The following is an 18,472-nucleotide window of genomic DNA, read 5'->3' as shown; positions in this document are numbered from 1 at the left end:
AACGGCTCTGACACCATTTCAGATGGGCTATATCATGGGCTTCATGGAGACGAGTCTGCTGAGTTTGAAGAGTTTGCAACTCCGAGCCAACAGTTAAATCCATAGAGATTGGGTGAGCAAATGTGTGTTACACTCATACCTATTGGTGGTTGAGCAACCGTAATAGTTTAATATCTTATCTCCAAGATGAGGGCGAAGGTGAGGAGGAGCCTGAATCAGACACAATGCTTGCCCCGCATCCTATGGTTGTACTCATATACTGTACTGTATAGTAGCAGGCAATTCTTTATTTGTCAATTCAGATTTGACCAGTGTTTACCAAGTTGCTGTACAATTTCACGCTTTATTTTCTGTGCGCAATTATACAAAATGAAAACATATATGTTGGCCTATATATCCGGCCACTTTTTGATGGTGATGCACAAGAATGAACTTTGCTTGAAATAGGCGCGTCCCAAAGCTGTAAAATATAAAAACCTAAACGTCCAAAGGTCAATAACTGAAATCCAACTGCCATAGTTCTCCAGCACTCCATTTCATTCTGCGAGGCGAGCCCAGAGGAGCAGCAAGATGGAGCTTCTTCTACTGTGTGGAATCCTTTTAGCAGCATTCCACACCAGCCATTCAAACATTCCAGGTAGACCCTTTACAACTCCTTTAGTCAACTCCTGTTCAATCTGTATTTGTGTCTAAAAGGATAAACCTTATATAGCCAATATATTCTTGATTTTAAAAAAAGCATACTTTGTGGATACTTTATGCATTTTGACAGTTAAATAATTGATTAGATGACTGAATTCGCAGAAAAAAACGGATTCGATGTTAGGAAGGATTTAGAAAGACAGCGTTTACTACAATCTCCTGTATGAACTTCTGAAGCCAAATAAGCAATGGAGATTCGAATAAAGATCGTCGTCTGCTTTGAAAAAAGAATTGTACCCGTAATCATGTAGAACGTATTCCATAATATCTGCCTTCTTAAAACAGATACTGCTTTTTGAGTGTTATTGTTCTGAGAAGGTGAACTCAATGCAAGACTCCTCACTTATTTTAAATATATACTAAATATAGCTAATGGCACATTAAAAAAAACCAACAAACACCAAGATGTTGCATTGGATGGTAAAAATGTGGCTTTATTGTTAGTTTTATTGAAATATTCAAGTTGATGTTAAGTTTGTAAGCCTTCACTGTTTGAGGCAGAGTTTGAAACTCCGAGCCAATGGTTAAATCTGGGTGGGTGAGCAAAGACATCGTAAATGACATATTTTACTGCAGTCATAAATAGGAGTGGACCTCCACCCGGGTTAAATATTACCTATGCATCGGAGCCATATCGCACTACAGTCAATGTTTGAAAGCGCACAAACAAAAGCCTTTTTTCATTTAAAATAAATATTGAGAACAATTAGATATAAAATTTTAAATACAGACCAAAGAAAAATGCATTTATTTATTTCCACAGAGTTTTGTAAACTGCCTTCGGATGCAGGCACAGGCTCCGCACCGGAGACGTTAGTCTTCTACGATGCCAGCGATGACAATTGCTACCCTTTCCTGTACAAAGGCCAAGGCGGGAACCAGAACCGCTTCACCAACGAGAAAGACTGTGTGAGAAACTGTTCCGCCATTGCGGAGCAGAGATACCCAGAGGATGGTAAGAAAGGACAATTGATCACCAAAAGGTTGCAAATTACAGTTTTTTTATTTGATTTTTATTGATTTTAAAAACGGACTGAAAAGAGTCACAGTCCAGCAGTTAATCTGGGCAACCTAGGAGGCCTGCGTATCAATAACTGAATGGTCTTTGGATGGCAGGGTGATGTGGAGCAGAGGTTAATGGTCTCAGCTCATTTCAGGTGGAGGTGTGACTCGTTAGGCTGATGAGTTGCATGTCAATGACACACTGTGTATCTACACGGCCATTATGTGACACTGTCAAAATTATGAAGATGTCCTTTGCTGTTGTGATGCCGTTTGGAGCAGTAGTTAGAGTAGTCACATAATTTAAATGTGTATTTTATTTTACTTCACAGAAAGAAAAGCCTGCCACCTTCCCTTACTCAAGGGGAGCGTATGTAAGAGCTTCAGTTTGCGCTACTTCTACGATTCTATTCATGACAAATGCAAAGCGTTCTTGTGGAAGGGATGCCTTGGAAATGGCAACCGTTTCCTGTCCCTGCAAATGTGCAATGTAACCTGTGATGGTATCCATGGTGAGGATGCATATTGCATTATATTGTACTACATACACATTGCTATCTTTATGTGTGTTACACTACATATTGGTGGTTTACCAGCCGTAATAGTTTAATATCTTATCTCCAAGATGAGGGCGAACGTGAGGAGGAGTCTGAACCAGACACCCCCGTTGGTAAGTATAGACAAGTCAGATCATCAATGCTTGCCCCGTATCCTATGGTTGTACTCATATACTGTACTGTATTGTAGAAGACAATTCTTTATTTTTCAATTCAGATCACATTTATTTATAGATCACATTTGACCAGTTTTTAACAAACTGCTGTACAATTTCACGTTGCAGTAAGCCACAAACAAACAAAAATAGATTATATCAAACCTGAAAAGGTTCATATTTTTGTAGAACAAACACAGGCAAATACAATTGCCGATGTATTCAGGAGGATCATTCAAATGGTTACAAACCACGTTGTTGTAGTACGTTTAAATCATCGGCCTCTTTTTACATTAAACAGTTTGACTGTTATTCCATAACTAGACTATTCGATAACCCTTACTTGTGGCACGGTCTACAATATGTAGGCCCACCCATTTCTGTATCCTCTCTTTTTGAGTCTCCAGATCGGTGTTTTATCATGTGTGAACTTGTTTTCTGATATGAAAATGCCTGTTTTTTTCATATACATTAGCTCTCATTTGCGGCCTTGCATTTGGCATCGTCGGAGCCATCATCATCATCGTAGTGGTTGTCTTGATGGTCAAGTCAAGGTAAGACATTACTTTGCAACATGGTTCCTATTTCCCTAAAACGGTGAAGCTGAAACCCTATCGTTTTCATGGGGACGTATGTGTGTCGAGGAGAACAATTTTGAACGCTCTTGATATATTTGCGTCCTCAAGGGATGAACCCAAGAAGAAGGGACCGAAGAAGCCCAAACGTGAGGAGACCCCTCTTCAAGTGAGTGCTATTGAATTGGAATGAAGACATCGCTACATCTCCTACAGCAACGCCTCGACCCTACTATAGTCCTAAAGGTGTTAGGATATTGAAAAGGAATGTGTCAGGTCTAGAACTGTGGTTTGTAGAAGAGCACTTACACTATTTGGAATTTGTTCGTATTACTTTTCTCTTTGATATTTGCATCAATGTTATCAGCTGTGAAACCCATGCCCTGTGTGTCTGCATCTGCATAAGTTATATCGTGCCATAATTTCATCGCTGAGCACTGCCCCCGTATGTAGGTTTGACTTTAAATCATGCGCATAATTTGGATAATTCATCAGGAATCCTTGTACTGTAGGTTAATATGTTGTTGGTATATGTGACCTTCCTTCTGTATTGGATGTCTTTGTAAGATTGACTTTATTAAAAAACTTAAGTTAACATAAGTATATGGCTATGATATGATAATGCATAATATGATAGTATATTTTATTATTAACACAGATAGTTATCATTGAGAACCTCATTCCCAGGTGATCATCTCAGACGGTGTTTAGGTTATTACCAGTTGGATTGGTTGGTATATTTGGGCCCGTGGATAACTGTTGCTTAATAAGGGGCGGAGCGGGTGGAAAACAAAACTGTTGCATGTACAGTTGTCAAATATTGTCTATGAGTCAAATACTTCTTAGAATCAAGACAAGCTTCCAGCCAATCTAGGTTTACCAGTCGCCCACCCATGTATATTGTAATGTCTCAAAGGAACTTGAAAACACTAAATCACAGCCAGTATAACTGAAACAAAACATGTTCGGCAAACATTGATAGAGAAGCAACAAAGTAGGTATACATCTAGAAGGCCTGTTGTAATGATTTCTGAAGGTATTGGATGAGATCTTAACAGTAAAGGAAAATGATAAAAGTTGCACAAATGTTGCAATTAACATAAAGAAGGGACAGGGAGAGCAGTCAGACAGCACTTTTATCATTAGGTGAGTGCTGCATGCAGCGCTCAACAATTGTTCTTCATAAGTTTTCTTCTTTCTTTCTTTCCTCTTTATTATTCTCTACAAACTTTGGGACCTATCTCCTTCCTCATTTTTTCACCTAGAGACACCATTAAATTTTGAAATGTTCAGAATAGCTTGGAATCCCTCGCTTCTTTTCAGATTTTTTAAAAATTGTATACTTTTTAAGATATTCTTTTTTTAAAATACTATATTTTTTTTAACATGGGAGTCAATACTTAAACTGTTTAAAACGTAACTAAATCAATTTTCAACCGTTTAACTTCGTTGAAACCATTTAAATAATCTACACACTTCAATAATACCTAAACGGAAATTCGATATAATTTAAACTTTCTTCAGAATCACATTTTTAGTTTCAAACAGGTGTTACACCGAATTCTGCGACCCACCGAAAAGTTTGACCCCAGGGGGCGCTGTTTCACATTTTCTGCAACATGCACGTGTGCGTTATAACAAAAACATAAATAAAACATAAGATCTCCCCCCACCGCTGGGTCTTTCTTTTCTTGATACTAACATTAATTCTTAAAAGCATTTTACGAAGTAGCCTATAATAGGAAATGATGAGAAGTAAATCAGCGTAATTTAACACTGACTGTAGCATTTTATGGGGAAACAAGCATCGGTGATGGACCGTACTAAACGCCCTATACATTGTATGGGTCTGTAATATGCTAATCAAATCAAATGTATTTATTAAGCACCTTTAATAAAAAGGTAAGAGGTTGGGGGTTTATGTTTTATTTATGTTTTTGTCATGCCTGTCTACGCTTCAAACTCGTGCATATTGCAGAAAATATGCAACAGCGCTCCCTGGCGTCACACTTTTCAGTGGGTCGCAGAATTCGGTGTAACACCGGCTTCGTTTTCAGCTGTTTTCATTCAAGAGTCTGCCCAGAGCCATGGAGAGAAGAGTTGCGACACTTTCTGATCTCGCCGGCAGGGTGGTCACGTGGTTCATCTAAGCCTGTATAGTTCCAAAACACGCCGCGCTGTCATGTTCTTCTATGGGACTGACAGCAGGATTGCAATATTGAATGGTAAATATAAATTTAAAAAAACACATAACCAAGTACTTTTCTGACTACGGTTGCATATTTGTAAATGTCAGTTTTACATTTGGAGTGGTAGGGTGACAACTGAAAGCTACTTAGATACGTTTTTAAGTTTGAGGGAAAGCTTCACGTTCGTGTTTGCATGTGTAGCACTAGGCTACTGACTTTAGTGGCTTAACCTTAACTTTTACCTTACATCTGTTCTGAAATTAAAGACGATTCAAGATGTTCATTTTTGGATTTCCTTGATTTTGCTTGTAATTCCGATTCACTTACCCATGGTCAGAGAGCGATTGAGAAAGCAGAGTAGCAACAGTCCATTTAGCATTTAGTTTCCAGGCAACTTCTTCTGATGAGGCAGGAGGTGACCACACAACCATGATACTTTTAAGACTAAGCCATGCACAAAGTATCAAATATATTAAAGAATAACTAATCATTACGCTTGGATGAATGAAATAGTATTTTTTTTTATTAGACAATTACTCCATTTAGACTTTTGAACTTTATTTCAAATCCCATCACTTGATTTAAGCCATTTAACTTTTCGTTATGTCTTAATCTTTGTGGCTTTATTTAAAAATATTTTTAACCTCACTTTGTAGGCCTACTACAGCACTCACCGCATTTTCTGCAGAAATGCATTTTCTAGTTGATAATTGTTTTCACACATTTTATTGAGCCGATCCAAGGAAAAATACAGACAGTACCTTGCTGATTATGATACCTACAGGCCTATATTGAGCTAATCCTCCAAAACATTAGTACTTTTCCTCATATATTTCACACAAACAAAAGTTATACAAGTTCAAATGAACACCAGTCCATCTTTTCCGTTCAAGAGAATAACAAGGTACATATTTAGCAGTAAAAGGGCCGCAGCCATTACACAGACGAACCCAAACACTCAGCTCTCCTAGCCTAAAATACAATGGGTAGAACTGGAAGGAGTTTTATTGTGTAGTTTCAATTTGTCAATGACAACGTCATTTCCGTCAATTTGACGTCATTTCCCTACGATACGGTTTGCTACGCCCGATGCGCTAGCTAGTTACTGAATGCTATCTTAATTTCATTAAAAAGAAAAAAACAGTGCAAATCTATGTCGGAATGCCATACAATCAAGTTATTACTCGACATGTTGGCAATGTAATTAACCATTTAGTATGCTCACATATGGTAGCGCCAACGAGTTGGGTTACCCTGAGAAGGTTTGTTAGCTGGAGAACCAATAGCCCCCTATAAGCCTCGGCTAACAGGTTATAATAGACAGAGGTACTGTCTACCTACACTGATGGAGTGCCCTCACATACACTCCAACGTGTGCCTGACGGTCGACCCGTCCAGGTTCCCCAACGGTATCCCGTCGTCCTGGTGCTGCAACGGTAGGATAAACATTAACATTGAATCAAATGCTCTATTAAAGCATAGTTCTTAGGTTGGTAACGTTCGGCGTGTTTGGGGAGGATGATAAAAGCATGGAGCGATGTGTTTGTGTGTTACTTCGGAATTAGTTGATGTTGGATGTATGTGACGTGTCGCGTTGTTTTCAGTCTGCAGATCGAACAAAAGCCCCTGGGTCTGCCTGACCTGTCTGCTGGTGCATTGTGGAAGGCAAGTACACCTGGACCGAGATCAGGCTGACCGCTGGACCGAGATGAGGCTGACCTCTGAACCAAGATCAGGTTGACCCCTGAACCTAGATCAGGCTGACCCCTGAACCTAGATCAGGCTGACTTCAGATCCGTACCAAACACATTGGAGGAAGAGAAGGACCTGTTTCTCCATCCTTTTAATCATAGGATATGCCCACACTGACGTTTTCTCCAATTGTATCGTATTAAAACTAGATGTATTCACAAGATGCACAGCCGACATATACTGACAAACCAATTTGTCTATCGCCAGATCCTCAATAAATAACGTGCCACACACAGCTATGTGTTGGAAATAGTTTTTGATCACCAGTGGTCGACAGCATTTCTTAAGACTTTATTATCCTGCCTTCCGATTTATTTTTGGCACATGACTACATAATTTGTTTTGATGCATAGCTTTGCAGATTTTGGACGGCATTTACCTTTTAGTAATATAAGGTGAATCATTGTTTGAGTGGTAAATGCTATTTATGGGGTTTTTTTACATTTTAAATATGGCAACTGTAAAGTATCAAAATTGTGTATTTAATGTTTTTCCTTTTCATTAATCATTGTATGCATTTGTAAAAGTTACATATATCTATTTAAACAATGCAAACACAAATGTGATGAGTAGATGTCTTTTCCCCATATAGATACGTCAGTGGACATGCAAAGAAACACTTTGAGGAGAACCAAGTCCCGTGCAATAGCCAGAGGACCTGTGAGAAGCAGGAGAAGGTCCATCACTCAGTCTGTATGGACTGCAGCAACTACAGCTTATACTGGTGAGGCTCTTCCCTGTAAACGCTGGTAACAAGTGTGAAATGGGTCACTGTGCGGGGCACTCAGAGAATAGTGTAATACAAAAGGATGGCAGGTGTATTGTCATGGTTACAAGTCATCTACTTTTCCAGTTTCTACTCTGGAGGTTTTAAGCATCTCACCGGTGTAAAAAAATTCCCCAGGCATTTCAAACGCAACCACAAGATAGACAGCCAGCATGGACTGGCATACAGTACAGGAGGAGGAAAACTAGTTTTTAGATTTAGCTAATGGTAGTTATTTTTCCTTGTTGAAGTTCTGTAAACAGTATACTCATTTTAAGCATACTAATGTTTGTTATGCTCTATATAGTAGTATTATTTAGGTGATGTTATTTAGTGTTTTGAGTTGTTTGCTTGGCTGACATTTGTTTTGCAGTTACAGGTGTGATGATTTTGTCGTTAATGACACCAAACTCGGTCAAGTGCAAAAAGTCAGGGAGCATCTTCAAAGTTTGGAAAAGTAAGTATGGAAAAGAAGTGAAACTTGCATATCCATATTGTTTACCATACTGGTAATACTATCCACTCAGGGTGATTTATTTGTGTTTTTAAACTAAACATTGTTCTTCTTGTAGGTCATCACTGATGGGTGACAGACAAAGGAAAAGAAAGAACTTGGAAAACCTAGCCTTCCCCAGCAAGGTGTTCAAAGATGATGTATGCGTTACAAGTGACAAGTTTCATTCATTTCAACAGAATCTGTGCATCTTATGCTTTCGAATAGAGACTAACTAACTAACTACTAACTGTTATTATATCCTGACAGGGTCTCTCCTTGGCTCTGTGTGCCACAGGCCTGCGTAACCTTGGCAACACATGTTTCATGAATGCTATTCTGCAGTCTCTCAGGTAAGCAGTAAGCTGATCCTGATTTTGATATAGCATATTTAATAACAAACCTGCTTATTTAGTAGGTCTGGCATGGAGGCAGGACATGTCACTTTTGAACAAATCGTTTGTATCCCATGCTGTAGGGAGTCTTTCAATGATTATTATTATTGTGTCTTAAGTTCAAATAAATAAAATGCAGCCTTCATATGTTAAAACATAAGATATATCTACTTAACGTGCCTCATTTGTAATTATCTGCATGATAAACTATAAGCATTGTCTAATGCTTTTTATTTTTATTTTGTGTAGATCGAAGAAGGTATAGTTGTGGTACCAATGTATAATATGATTAAGTATATGCTACACGTGAACCTCCTAAGATGATGCAATTTGATTGGTTCGCTATCTCTTGTTTTCATCGCAAAATGTCGCCTCGTCACGCTAATAAACCGCAAGTAAAAACAAATAAATCCCGGCAAAAAGTGAGTGTTCACTTGTAGAAATGCTAAAACAATTATTCACCTCCTGTTCTTCGGCAAATAATTGTTAAATATTCTGTATCATGTAGTTAAGATAATGTTTGTTCATAACATTTATTTCCCCAAAAGCAACATCCAGCAGTTCAGCCGTTACTTCAAAGAGCTGCCGGCGGTGGCGCTGCGCAGCGGCAAGACGGCCGGACGCAGGATGTACCACACCCGCAGCCAGGGAGATACCAGTGTGTAAGCTCCCTCGGGCACCCTGCATCCAGCCTGCTTACCATGGTCCTGAGCCTGCTCACAACTCTGGTCAATTTGTACCTTAGCTCAAACACTTAACACAATTTGGTTGTTTAGCATCATCTATTAAGGACAACAAAAAAACATTTTATGGGAATTCATTGTTTATTTTAGTTTCAGTCAGTTATTCCTTCTTAAAAGGGCTGATGCCATCATACACTCCAGCCTAGTCCGGCATCTGATCATATCCACATATTGCCCAGCTTTAACCGATACCTGGTTTTATCTGTAGTGGCATTTCTTTCATCTTGGGATACTAGGATCTGTGATATGTACTGCATCTTTTTATGTGTGCTTTTGGCTGTGAGAAGAGAGACACCGTGACGTCTCTGTGTGGTTCAACAGGTCCCTGGTGGAGGAGCTGAGGAAGACGCTGTGCTCTCTGTGGCAGGGCAACCAGACGGCCTTCAGTCCAGACTCCCTGTTCTATGCCATATGGAAGATCATGCCCAGTTTCAGGTACTTGCATACTGGAGGGGCACCGCAACGTGTAGTTGGAAAGGGATTCTCTCTGCTGCCATCTAGAGGCTAAAGTACATCCACCACTGTCAAACTGCTGCTCTCGTATTCAGTTGCCTGTTGAGTTTCCCCATATGTGTAAACCATGTTGTATTAATTATTATTACGATTCTACTTATTATATATGTATTCATTTTCACTCTGGATCCATACAATAATCCTTAATGTACTGTTCAAAGACTGAAAGACTGAAACTCACAATTTGTTATGCTCATACCACAGAGTAGCAAGGTTAGCTTAACATGTTTGGAACCCTAACCAGCAAACTAATGGGCAGTTAAAGGAAAACCTCTAGATATCTCAACCTGAAAACCCAAATCTCTGATCATTTTGGATGTAAGCGACTGATGCAAACACGTTCTTCTGAGATTGGTCCGGTAATGTCAGGTACTGTGAGACAGCGGCTGCCGTAATCAGGCTCCAATATAATTCTTTGGGGCAATAGCGCCCAGTCAATGAACGTCCCGAAAACAAGGTTCTTGTTTTCGTCACACGCAGGCTCAGATTATATTCTAACATTATGGAAAGGATCCCTACAGAGAATAAAACTTGTTTCTTTACTTTTTACTTGATAACATTTTTTTGTCTAATCAAGTCTTTCTCAAGGAGAAGCTCTGAAATCACTCTGTTGCATGCTATTTGCCTATATTCATTACCCTCTCAAATCTTCTCCACCTGAATCTTTCAGTTAACCCTAAGCTACGCTCTCTAGGCCAACACATCAAACTCTGCTCTCTCCAGTTCTCACTCACATTTCAACTATTCTCTTCCTGCAACAATTCAACCCTTGCAAAACTTCTCTTAGAGAGATTCTTGGTTAGACACAAGAACAAACAGAAATGGCATCCTATCCATAATGATGGAACATAATCTGACCCTTAAGGTGGCAAAAACAAGCACCTTAAATGACACATTAACAGGGTGCTGGGACCCCAAAGCATTACATTGCAGCCCGTATTAATGCTGCATCATTCATGCTCGTCGCTGGACCAATCTCAACAATTTTTTCTCATTAGTCCCTTGGATATGAAAATAGGGTGCCGGTTGAAAAAACCCAAAGTTTTCCTTCAGCTCAAAATGATCTTCATTTATTATAGGTTCTCAAGAAATGGTATTGGTTGAATTCTGAGCAACAAACGGTGCCCTTTCGATCAGAATGACTTTAAAACGCTCCACTTAGTACATGCTGTGTTACCTCCAGGGGCTACCAGCAGCAGGACGCTCACGAGTTCATGCGGTACCTCTTGGACCACCTCCACCGGGAACTTCAGGGAAATCATAACGGCGTCCCCTCATCAGCCTCCAGTCCAGACCTTGTCCGGCTGCCCCCCACAGCAGGCAAATGTTGCATGTACGATATACTAACCTTTGTTGGTTTTTTTTTTTTCAAAATCCGCCAATAAGAGCGATAGTCTTCACTAGTTAGATGTAGAATGAGCTGTGTGAAGTTTAGATCAGGTAATTTGCGGAGAGTCGTGATATTCACTAAATCAAAGAAGAAATAACTGAAATTATCACCCCTGTATCGTTTGGGCCTCCTTGTTTGAATGGTTCGGACGGATGTGTAAAAGTCTATTTTGTGTCACCACTTGCAGAAATGGAATAACCACTGTCGTGACTTCCATCTTTGGAGGCATACTTCAGAATGAAGTCAACTGTCTCATTTGTGGGACAGAATCCCGGAAGTTTGACCCGTTCCTTGGTAAGAGCTTTTTAAATATTTTCTAAATACTCATCTCTTATAAGTGATCTCCTATGAGCAGACTTGGGTTGTTTTATTTCTAGATCTGTCATTGGACATCCCAAGTCAGTTCAGACAGAAGAAGAGCAAGGACCAGGAACCAGGTCCTACTTGCACTTTAAGTGGTGAGCATCATTCCACAGCACCTCAGCGTGGGTAGTTTGATTGTGATAGCTAACTGAGGCGACGCCTCAGGCTTGATACGCTGGGATTCTGTAGGCTAATGCGTATGTGGCTCCATTCTCAGATTGCCTGCGTAGCTTCACAGACCTTGAGGAGCTAGACGACGCAGAGCTCTACATGTGTCATAAGTGTATAAAGAGACAGAAATCCACAAAGAAATTCTGGATCCAGAAGCTGCCAAAGGTCTGATTATCATTTTACAAGCATGTTCGTTTGGCAACAATTAACCTATATGCGATTGAATTGTTATGATGCTATATAGGGCACCAATGACCTACCATTTCTAGAAGCATTATTCCCGTTCAAAAGTACGTTGTCTTCAATGAATGTCCCTTGTACGGCTTCACTGTGGACTTGAGGTAAGTCCTTATCTTATCTTTGTGTGGTTTTGTTTCAGGTTTTGTGTCTCCATCTAAAAAGATTCCACTGGACGGCCTTTCTGAGGAACAAGGTGGACACCTACGTGGAGTTCCCCCTACACAGCCTGGACATGAGGGCCTTCCTGCTGGAGGTACGAGGGACCCTCAAATGATTCAGAAAACAATGCCTTGATCAAGTGGGAGGCTGTGAATGTCAACATTCATTCAGACTCAGACACGCTTGCGTATCGTGAACCCAATATCTTATACATATCTCGACTGAATATTACGTTTACATTTACATTTAGGGCATTTAGCAGACACATCTATCCAAAGTGACTTACAATAAGTACATTTGTCAGAAGAAAGCAAAACAATATATTGCTGTCACTGCAGTAAGGATGTGCCACTTACACTTACAATTGCTAGGTTAACCCATTCCCGTATACAACGAAGACAGCTAGGATAAGATGCTTAACGATGCTAAGTACTATTTTTAATTGCCAGGACGTACAACATACAATAAGTGCATACATTGAGGGCCAGGTCGTGCAAACATACAATAAATGCGTAATAGGGGTGTTTTTATGAGAGCAAGGGATGAGGAGGGGCGTGGGGGATAAGGAGGGAGGCTATGTTGAGTCCAGTTGAACTCTGAGCATAAGTCTAGGGTCTTGCCCTTTGAACATGAGCTAGGCTCCATATAGGTGCTGTAGGTACAATTTGAGAGTGAGCAGAAAAGAGCCGAAGCTTTTGAAATGAATCTACAAAATATAAGTCCCCTTCCTCTGCTCCTTAATTTCTCTTCCATTGAGGAGTGTTCATTTAACACACATGTGATTGACAGGCAGACTAAAGAAACGCATTAGGTTTGTACAGAGCCAGGTGCAGTCATCTTGAAATGGATATTCTAACAGAGCATTTCACTGACTCAGAGCTGGGTGGCAATGCCCCCTTTTTTTTATTATACAGTTAACAACGAAATAGGATCTTTTGTATCTTCTTTTTTTTTATCTTATTCATCAATTAAAGTCTCAAGTGGACAAATGAATGACCATTTTATTCATAATTGATTTCAACCACCTTTTCAACAGCCATTTTTGTTTGGTCTCCAACGTGCTAATATGACTTATATGATCACCATAGTAATCAATGTAGTTTCGTCACTGTTGCTGGAATTAGGGCTGAACGATTTGGGAAAATAATCGAATTGCGATTATTTCGAACAATATTCGATTTAGTATGCGATTATTTTTGATGTTTTTATCCACCAAACAAGCAATAATTAATTCTATAGTATGAGCAACACAATATTGGAAGCAGTCAACATATAAACTGCTATTTCCTTTAGGCCAGGCCTATGTGTTGATTCATGAATTAATATTATAACATCTTTATTTAACTATTACTAAGCATATAATACGAATCTTACTGATCTTCAGTCGGTAACAGTTACAAATTACAAAAATTAAATAAAATCTTTTTTTTTAATCGCAGCCTTCACATTTTTCAAATCGTGTTCTATTACATCGCAATGTCGTTTTAATTTGATTAATCATTCCGCCCTAACTGGAAACAACTCTGCTGCAATGGAGGTGGTGTTCTCTTCGTGACGTCTGAGTGCCTTTCCGAGACTCTAAGACATAACGACCAAGAGGCACCGGACAGTGGTGTGTGTGGACGTTTGGAGCTCGTCTGGGCAGCGGTTGACTTCGGTTTCGGATAGAAATGTGTGCAGCTTATCATTATGATAATACAACATAATAGTATTGCATTTAAGTAAACAGGGATTAATGGTACATAAATAATTAATCACTTTAGTCTGAAATAAATTGTGTTTGAAAGCTTTCCTGCGCTTTTCCGTTTTATAATTTAGCCCAAAAAAATCAGAATGATAAGTGGCCACAGAGAGGCCTCAGGCTGCAGTCCAAGAGGGCCTCTGTGTCCGCAGCCGTCTAGTTGAATGTGGGTCATGTATGTAAGGAGGCCAGGGTCTGCTTCAGTTGTGGATCAGGAAACGTATTCTAGTGAGTCACCAGTCACCCTCAGTAAGGTTCAGCCAATGCTCCCATTTCTACATTCCTTTGGCCTTTTAGCATGTAGGAACGTTTTTTCTTTGATAAAACACACAAATTAAGTATGGATCAAAGTGTTGCGCTTCCCTGACAGACGGACAAGACGAGACACACGCACACACACACATTGATGATGAATAATGCAGTCTTCCACCTCATTGTAGTGATTCATACCTGTTGATTTGTATTGCAGCCAAATAAATCTTTGCCTGGGAGTTGCCTCTATGACCTTGTTGCTGTTGTGGTCCACCACGGATCTGGGTAAGCTGTGGTTGTAAATTAACCTCATAAACCTCACCTCATATCACTGGTATGAATTTCAATGAGCCTTAGTGAATAGTCAGCGATTTCATGTCATATATATCTAATCTCACGGACAACATTGAAGGTAATGATTAAAGGTCCCATGGCATGCTACTTTATGGATGCTTTAATAAAAGATATTAGTAGGTCCCAAACACAGTATTTGAAGACGTTCCCGAAATTCAGCCGTGGTGCAGAATTACAGCCACTACGAGCCAGTCGCACATTGAGCTTTCCCCAAATGCGCCGTTTCGGTGTTTATAGCTTTAATGCAAATGAGGAGGAGAGAGGCGGGCCAAGGAGGAGGGTGGGGATGAGACCCTGAGCAGCTTGCAGCCACGGTACCATGTGCTCTGTTTACAGTGGATGTATCGCAATGGCGAGGCACACACAGCCTTTAGCCGTGTTCTGTAAATATTCTAGAACACACAGGAGTCCTGGAGCTCTATATCTAAATAATATCATATAATACATAGATATCTATGTCATATAATATATATTATTATGGCCAAAAGCTGTGTGCGCCTCCAGGCGATATTATGAATCACAAACGACTTAGTCGGGTTCTCCGACGTCTCTGGTTCTTCCACTTCCACATGAATCTGAAGTAGACTGAACCGCGCGCTGCCGGCTGCCGGCTGCCTGCTGCCGGGCGGTGGTGCTTCGCGGCAGTGGTGCCTCGCGGCAGCCGGTGGCAGGCAGCATGTCGCAGTTCATGTACTTCAGGGAGTCAAAGCCAAAGTACCTTTCCCCCAATTCCTTCTCAACCATGGCTGAGATAACCCCAACTACAGTCTCGTTGTGGAAATACAAGAGACGTCAAAGAACCGACGTGCTATGCGCCATAACACCAACAGCAAACACTTGCGTTACAGTGTGTGTAATCACACACACACACATGTGGCGCTCGCACGGTCGTGTCTCATTGGCGGGCAAAATTCTGTGGGCGGGCCAGGCAGAGAAAGGGGAGGAGCTTAGATCCTTTATGACAAAATATGGGACCACATTCCAAATCAGCGCGCTTGAGTCTCTGTTTTTTCAAAGGCGAGCAGAACACCTAGTGCTCGTTTTACACCGAACGCAAGTTTTAACCACTGGGGGACCATAGGCAGGCTAGGGGAACTCATATTTATGTTAAAGAAACCTCAGAAACTGAGATTTTCATGCCATGGGACCTTTAAAGAGTTAAATCATGGACCACTAGGTGGTGGTGTTGCATTGCGGTGGGGCCTCTCTCCAGGCCTTAATGGAAGTAACCGTGTGCTGCTGTTTGCAGGGTTGGCTCGGGGCACTACACGGCGTACGGCTGCCATGAGGGCCGCTGGTACCACTTCAACGACAGCACGGTGACGGTGAGCAGCGAGGACACGGTGAGGAAGGCCAAGGCCTACATCCTCTTCTACGTGGAGCGCCCTGCCAAGGCCGGCGCCGCAGACGCTTCCGCCGCCGCCCAAACCGTCGCCGTCGACACTGCGTCGGCGTCAGCAGATGAGATGATCTCCGTAAGGGGCGAGATGAAGGAGGAGGACGTAGCGCGCTCCGCGGTCACCCCCGGGGCGGGGTCTGACCTGGTCACCTCCCCTCAGGGGGTCACCGCTGGGGCGGGTTCTAATCCGGCAACCACCGGAGCGGCGGAAACGGATCGGGCTGCGCTGGGTGATGCTGCTGGCGGCCAGCTGGCCGGTGCTGGCTGGGAAGAGGAGGCGTTGGATGGGGAACAGTCAAGCGAGGCCACCTCAGACACGGTGACTGCAGACAGTGATAGCCTCGCTTTAGCATCCGCTGCTGCTCAATAAAGGGCCAGACAGAGTTTTTCAACATCCAGCTGTGGACTTCATTCATTCTCTTTTTTACCTATGCTGTATGGATTTATGTAATGTGTCTTCATGGCAAATATTGGATCATTATTTTATTTTTTTTACAATGTGCTGCTTGATTTATATTTTGACCATTAAGTTTTAATTAGATTTTTGTCATAGCGGTGAGTCACACGTTGAGTAATTACCTCCACACAGTTTGGGTCCAGATTAAGACTGAACGTAACTGTCTTGTGTCATTTTTTCTTTTTTTTTTGCTAGATCAATTTTAGATTGTACTTTTTATTTGTCAAAAGGTATAGATTTTCAATAATTAGAGAATGGCTACATTAGCATTCCACCAATACATGACTGAATAGCCTTAACTAGAGCAATATGAAGTTAATGTGACTCCATAACTAGAACATATGAGAATTGTTTATAAAAAAACATTTTTAACCCTATGTATTAGTCTATTGACCCCCATGGCCTAACTTGGTAAACTGGCCTTGAAAAATGACTGTTGTTGTAATAGAAATGTAAATTGACAAAATCATGTTTTAAAATCATGGCTTGTTGAACCCATTGATTACCCTTACTTTTTTTACATCCTCAAATCCTTATTCCTTCTTTGTAGATCGTCACAGCTAAGCGCAATGGCTAGCTACCCATTGATATGTGCTTAAACACATGTAGTTATTATGAGCAATGAATAAGTTATCTTCATTTTATATTACGGTTCCGCAGAACAGGAGCGGCCTGATGGTTTTATCAGTAGGTTACAATGTAGTAACCTTAATAACCTTAACACCGTTAAGGTTATTACCACGTTAGTTTTAAGTTTTACCATGTTAGTTTACCACTAGGTTGCAATAGGCTCTTGGCATACATCATTATCATTCATTTGATATCAATACTAATTTAAAACATAGTCATTTTTTAAAAGGCCAAGTGGAAAGAGCTTGAAATATGATTCACTGTTAAATTATATTGTGCATTCTCCCAAATAAGTTAGAGTTGAACTTGAGTCTTGTTATAAACTAAATGGTTATTAACTGGTCCCAATGTGTTCATATTGCGGCTGAGAGTTAAACAGCCCTTCCTTGCACTGGCTGCTGATGAACGTGGGAGATGCACATCGCTAACCTATAGCTGCACCTTCGCCACCACTGCTGAGCCTTTGATATGCCATGCGTCCAAATGCATGGATCAAAGATAAGCTTTTTTCTGATGAACTTAGTATTTCTGCTCGCTTTAGGCCGAGCGTACAATATACACAAGAGCCCCCCCCCCCCCCCCAGGACACGTGCCAGCCAGGCGGCAAGGCAGCAGGAAGAAGCCACTCATGTATGCTGAGCAGGAGCAGCTGCTCACGGTAGGCTGCTCGCAGGTGGCTGGCGGTTGACATGTTACTCTGTTCTCATTAAAGAAACAAGTGGCGTAATCTTATTGCACTTGTGTGTGTGGGGGGGGGGGGATTCCTTTTTTTTTCTTGTTATGAGCAACAGCCGCCAATAAGATCACGTTGACTTCCCAATACAGAATAATTGTAGAAACGAGGGAAGTCATTAATCCTCCTGGTGAGGCCTGGTAGACAAATGGTAACTTGGATTCTGTACTTTAGTGTTAGAAGGTTAGTTGTGCTGGACTGAAGTCGGTGTACCTATTTTTTTGCTGCACTTTTGTAATGAATTAATAACCCTTCTGCAATACATTGTTTTAACATACAAAAACACAGCAACAGCATTATCTAACCACCAAATAACCACACAACAGTTAAACCAACACTTTCAGTCGCATACTCATCTACATCTATTGGGAATATATACAGAAGTACAAAGACCAGCATTACTTAAGTTGTATATGCACACATGTAAGTAGGCCAGACCAAGCCTAAACATCTGTCAGTCTGCTGGCCTCCTTGCTGCCCTGTGAGAGGCCGATGACAGCTGGACAGGGAGCGTCTGGCTCCCTTCTTGTGACTGTGCCGGCAGTTGCCTTCCTAAAATAGCCCCCCTCTCCAGCACCTTATATGTGCAAGGCTCCAGTGTGTGGCTGAGGAGTTATTGTGTATCCAGGCCACAGAATATTCTGACCGAAGGAACATTGTAGCTCCGTAACACGGGGACCCCGCCACAAGCCTGGAGGCCCTCTCCTTCTCCGGGCCCTGCTCGCGATCACCACCGCGGCC

General features: G+C 41.2%; 2 protein-coding genes across 2 annotated transcripts; both read left to right on the top strand.

Moving 5' to 3' along the window:
- Positions 1–570: 570 nt before the first annotated feature.
- LOC307080510 (inter-alpha-trypsin inhibitor) lies at positions 571–3,184 on the top strand (the record flags this gene model as incomplete). Its single annotated transcript, XM_079743237.1, has 6 exons — positions 571–637; positions 1,466–1,657; positions 2,037–2,216; positions 2,330–2,374; positions 2,892–2,970; positions 3,103–3,184. The coding sequence occupies 6 exons, from the start codon at positions 571–573 to the stop codon at positions 3,182–3,184; spliced, it is 645 nt and encodes a 214-aa protein (XP_079599363.1).
- Positions 3,185–6,261: 3,077 nt separating this feature from the next.
- Positions 6,262–16,900, top strand: usp3 (ubiquitin specific peptidase 3). The gene is made up of 15 exons (XM_079743952.1): positions 6,262–6,616; positions 6,785–6,845; positions 7,525–7,656; positions 8,072–8,155; positions 8,271–8,352; positions 8,462–8,544; positions 9,135–9,248; positions 9,651–9,764; positions 11,026–11,175; positions 11,420–11,526; positions 11,610–11,690; positions 11,813–11,931; positions 12,146–12,259; positions 14,376–14,443; positions 15,762–16,900. The coding sequence occupies exons 1-15, from the start codon at positions 6,526–6,528 to the stop codon at positions 16,279–16,281; spliced, it is 1,920 nt and encodes a 639-aa protein (XP_079600078.1). The 5' UTR covers positions 6,262–6,525; the 3' UTR covers positions 16,282–16,900.
- The last annotated feature ends 1,572 nt before the right edge of the window (positions 16,901–18,472 follow it).

Source organism: Pollachius pollachius, assembly GCF_949987615.1.
Source record: "Pollachius pollachius genome assembly, chromosome: 9".
Taxonomy (NCBI): domain Eukaryota; kingdom Metazoa; phylum Chordata; class Actinopteri; order Gadiformes; family Gadidae; genus Pollachius; species Pollachius pollachius.
The sequence above is the reverse complement of the archived record's forward strand: the minus strand, read 5'-3'. Positions and strand labels throughout refer to the sequence as shown.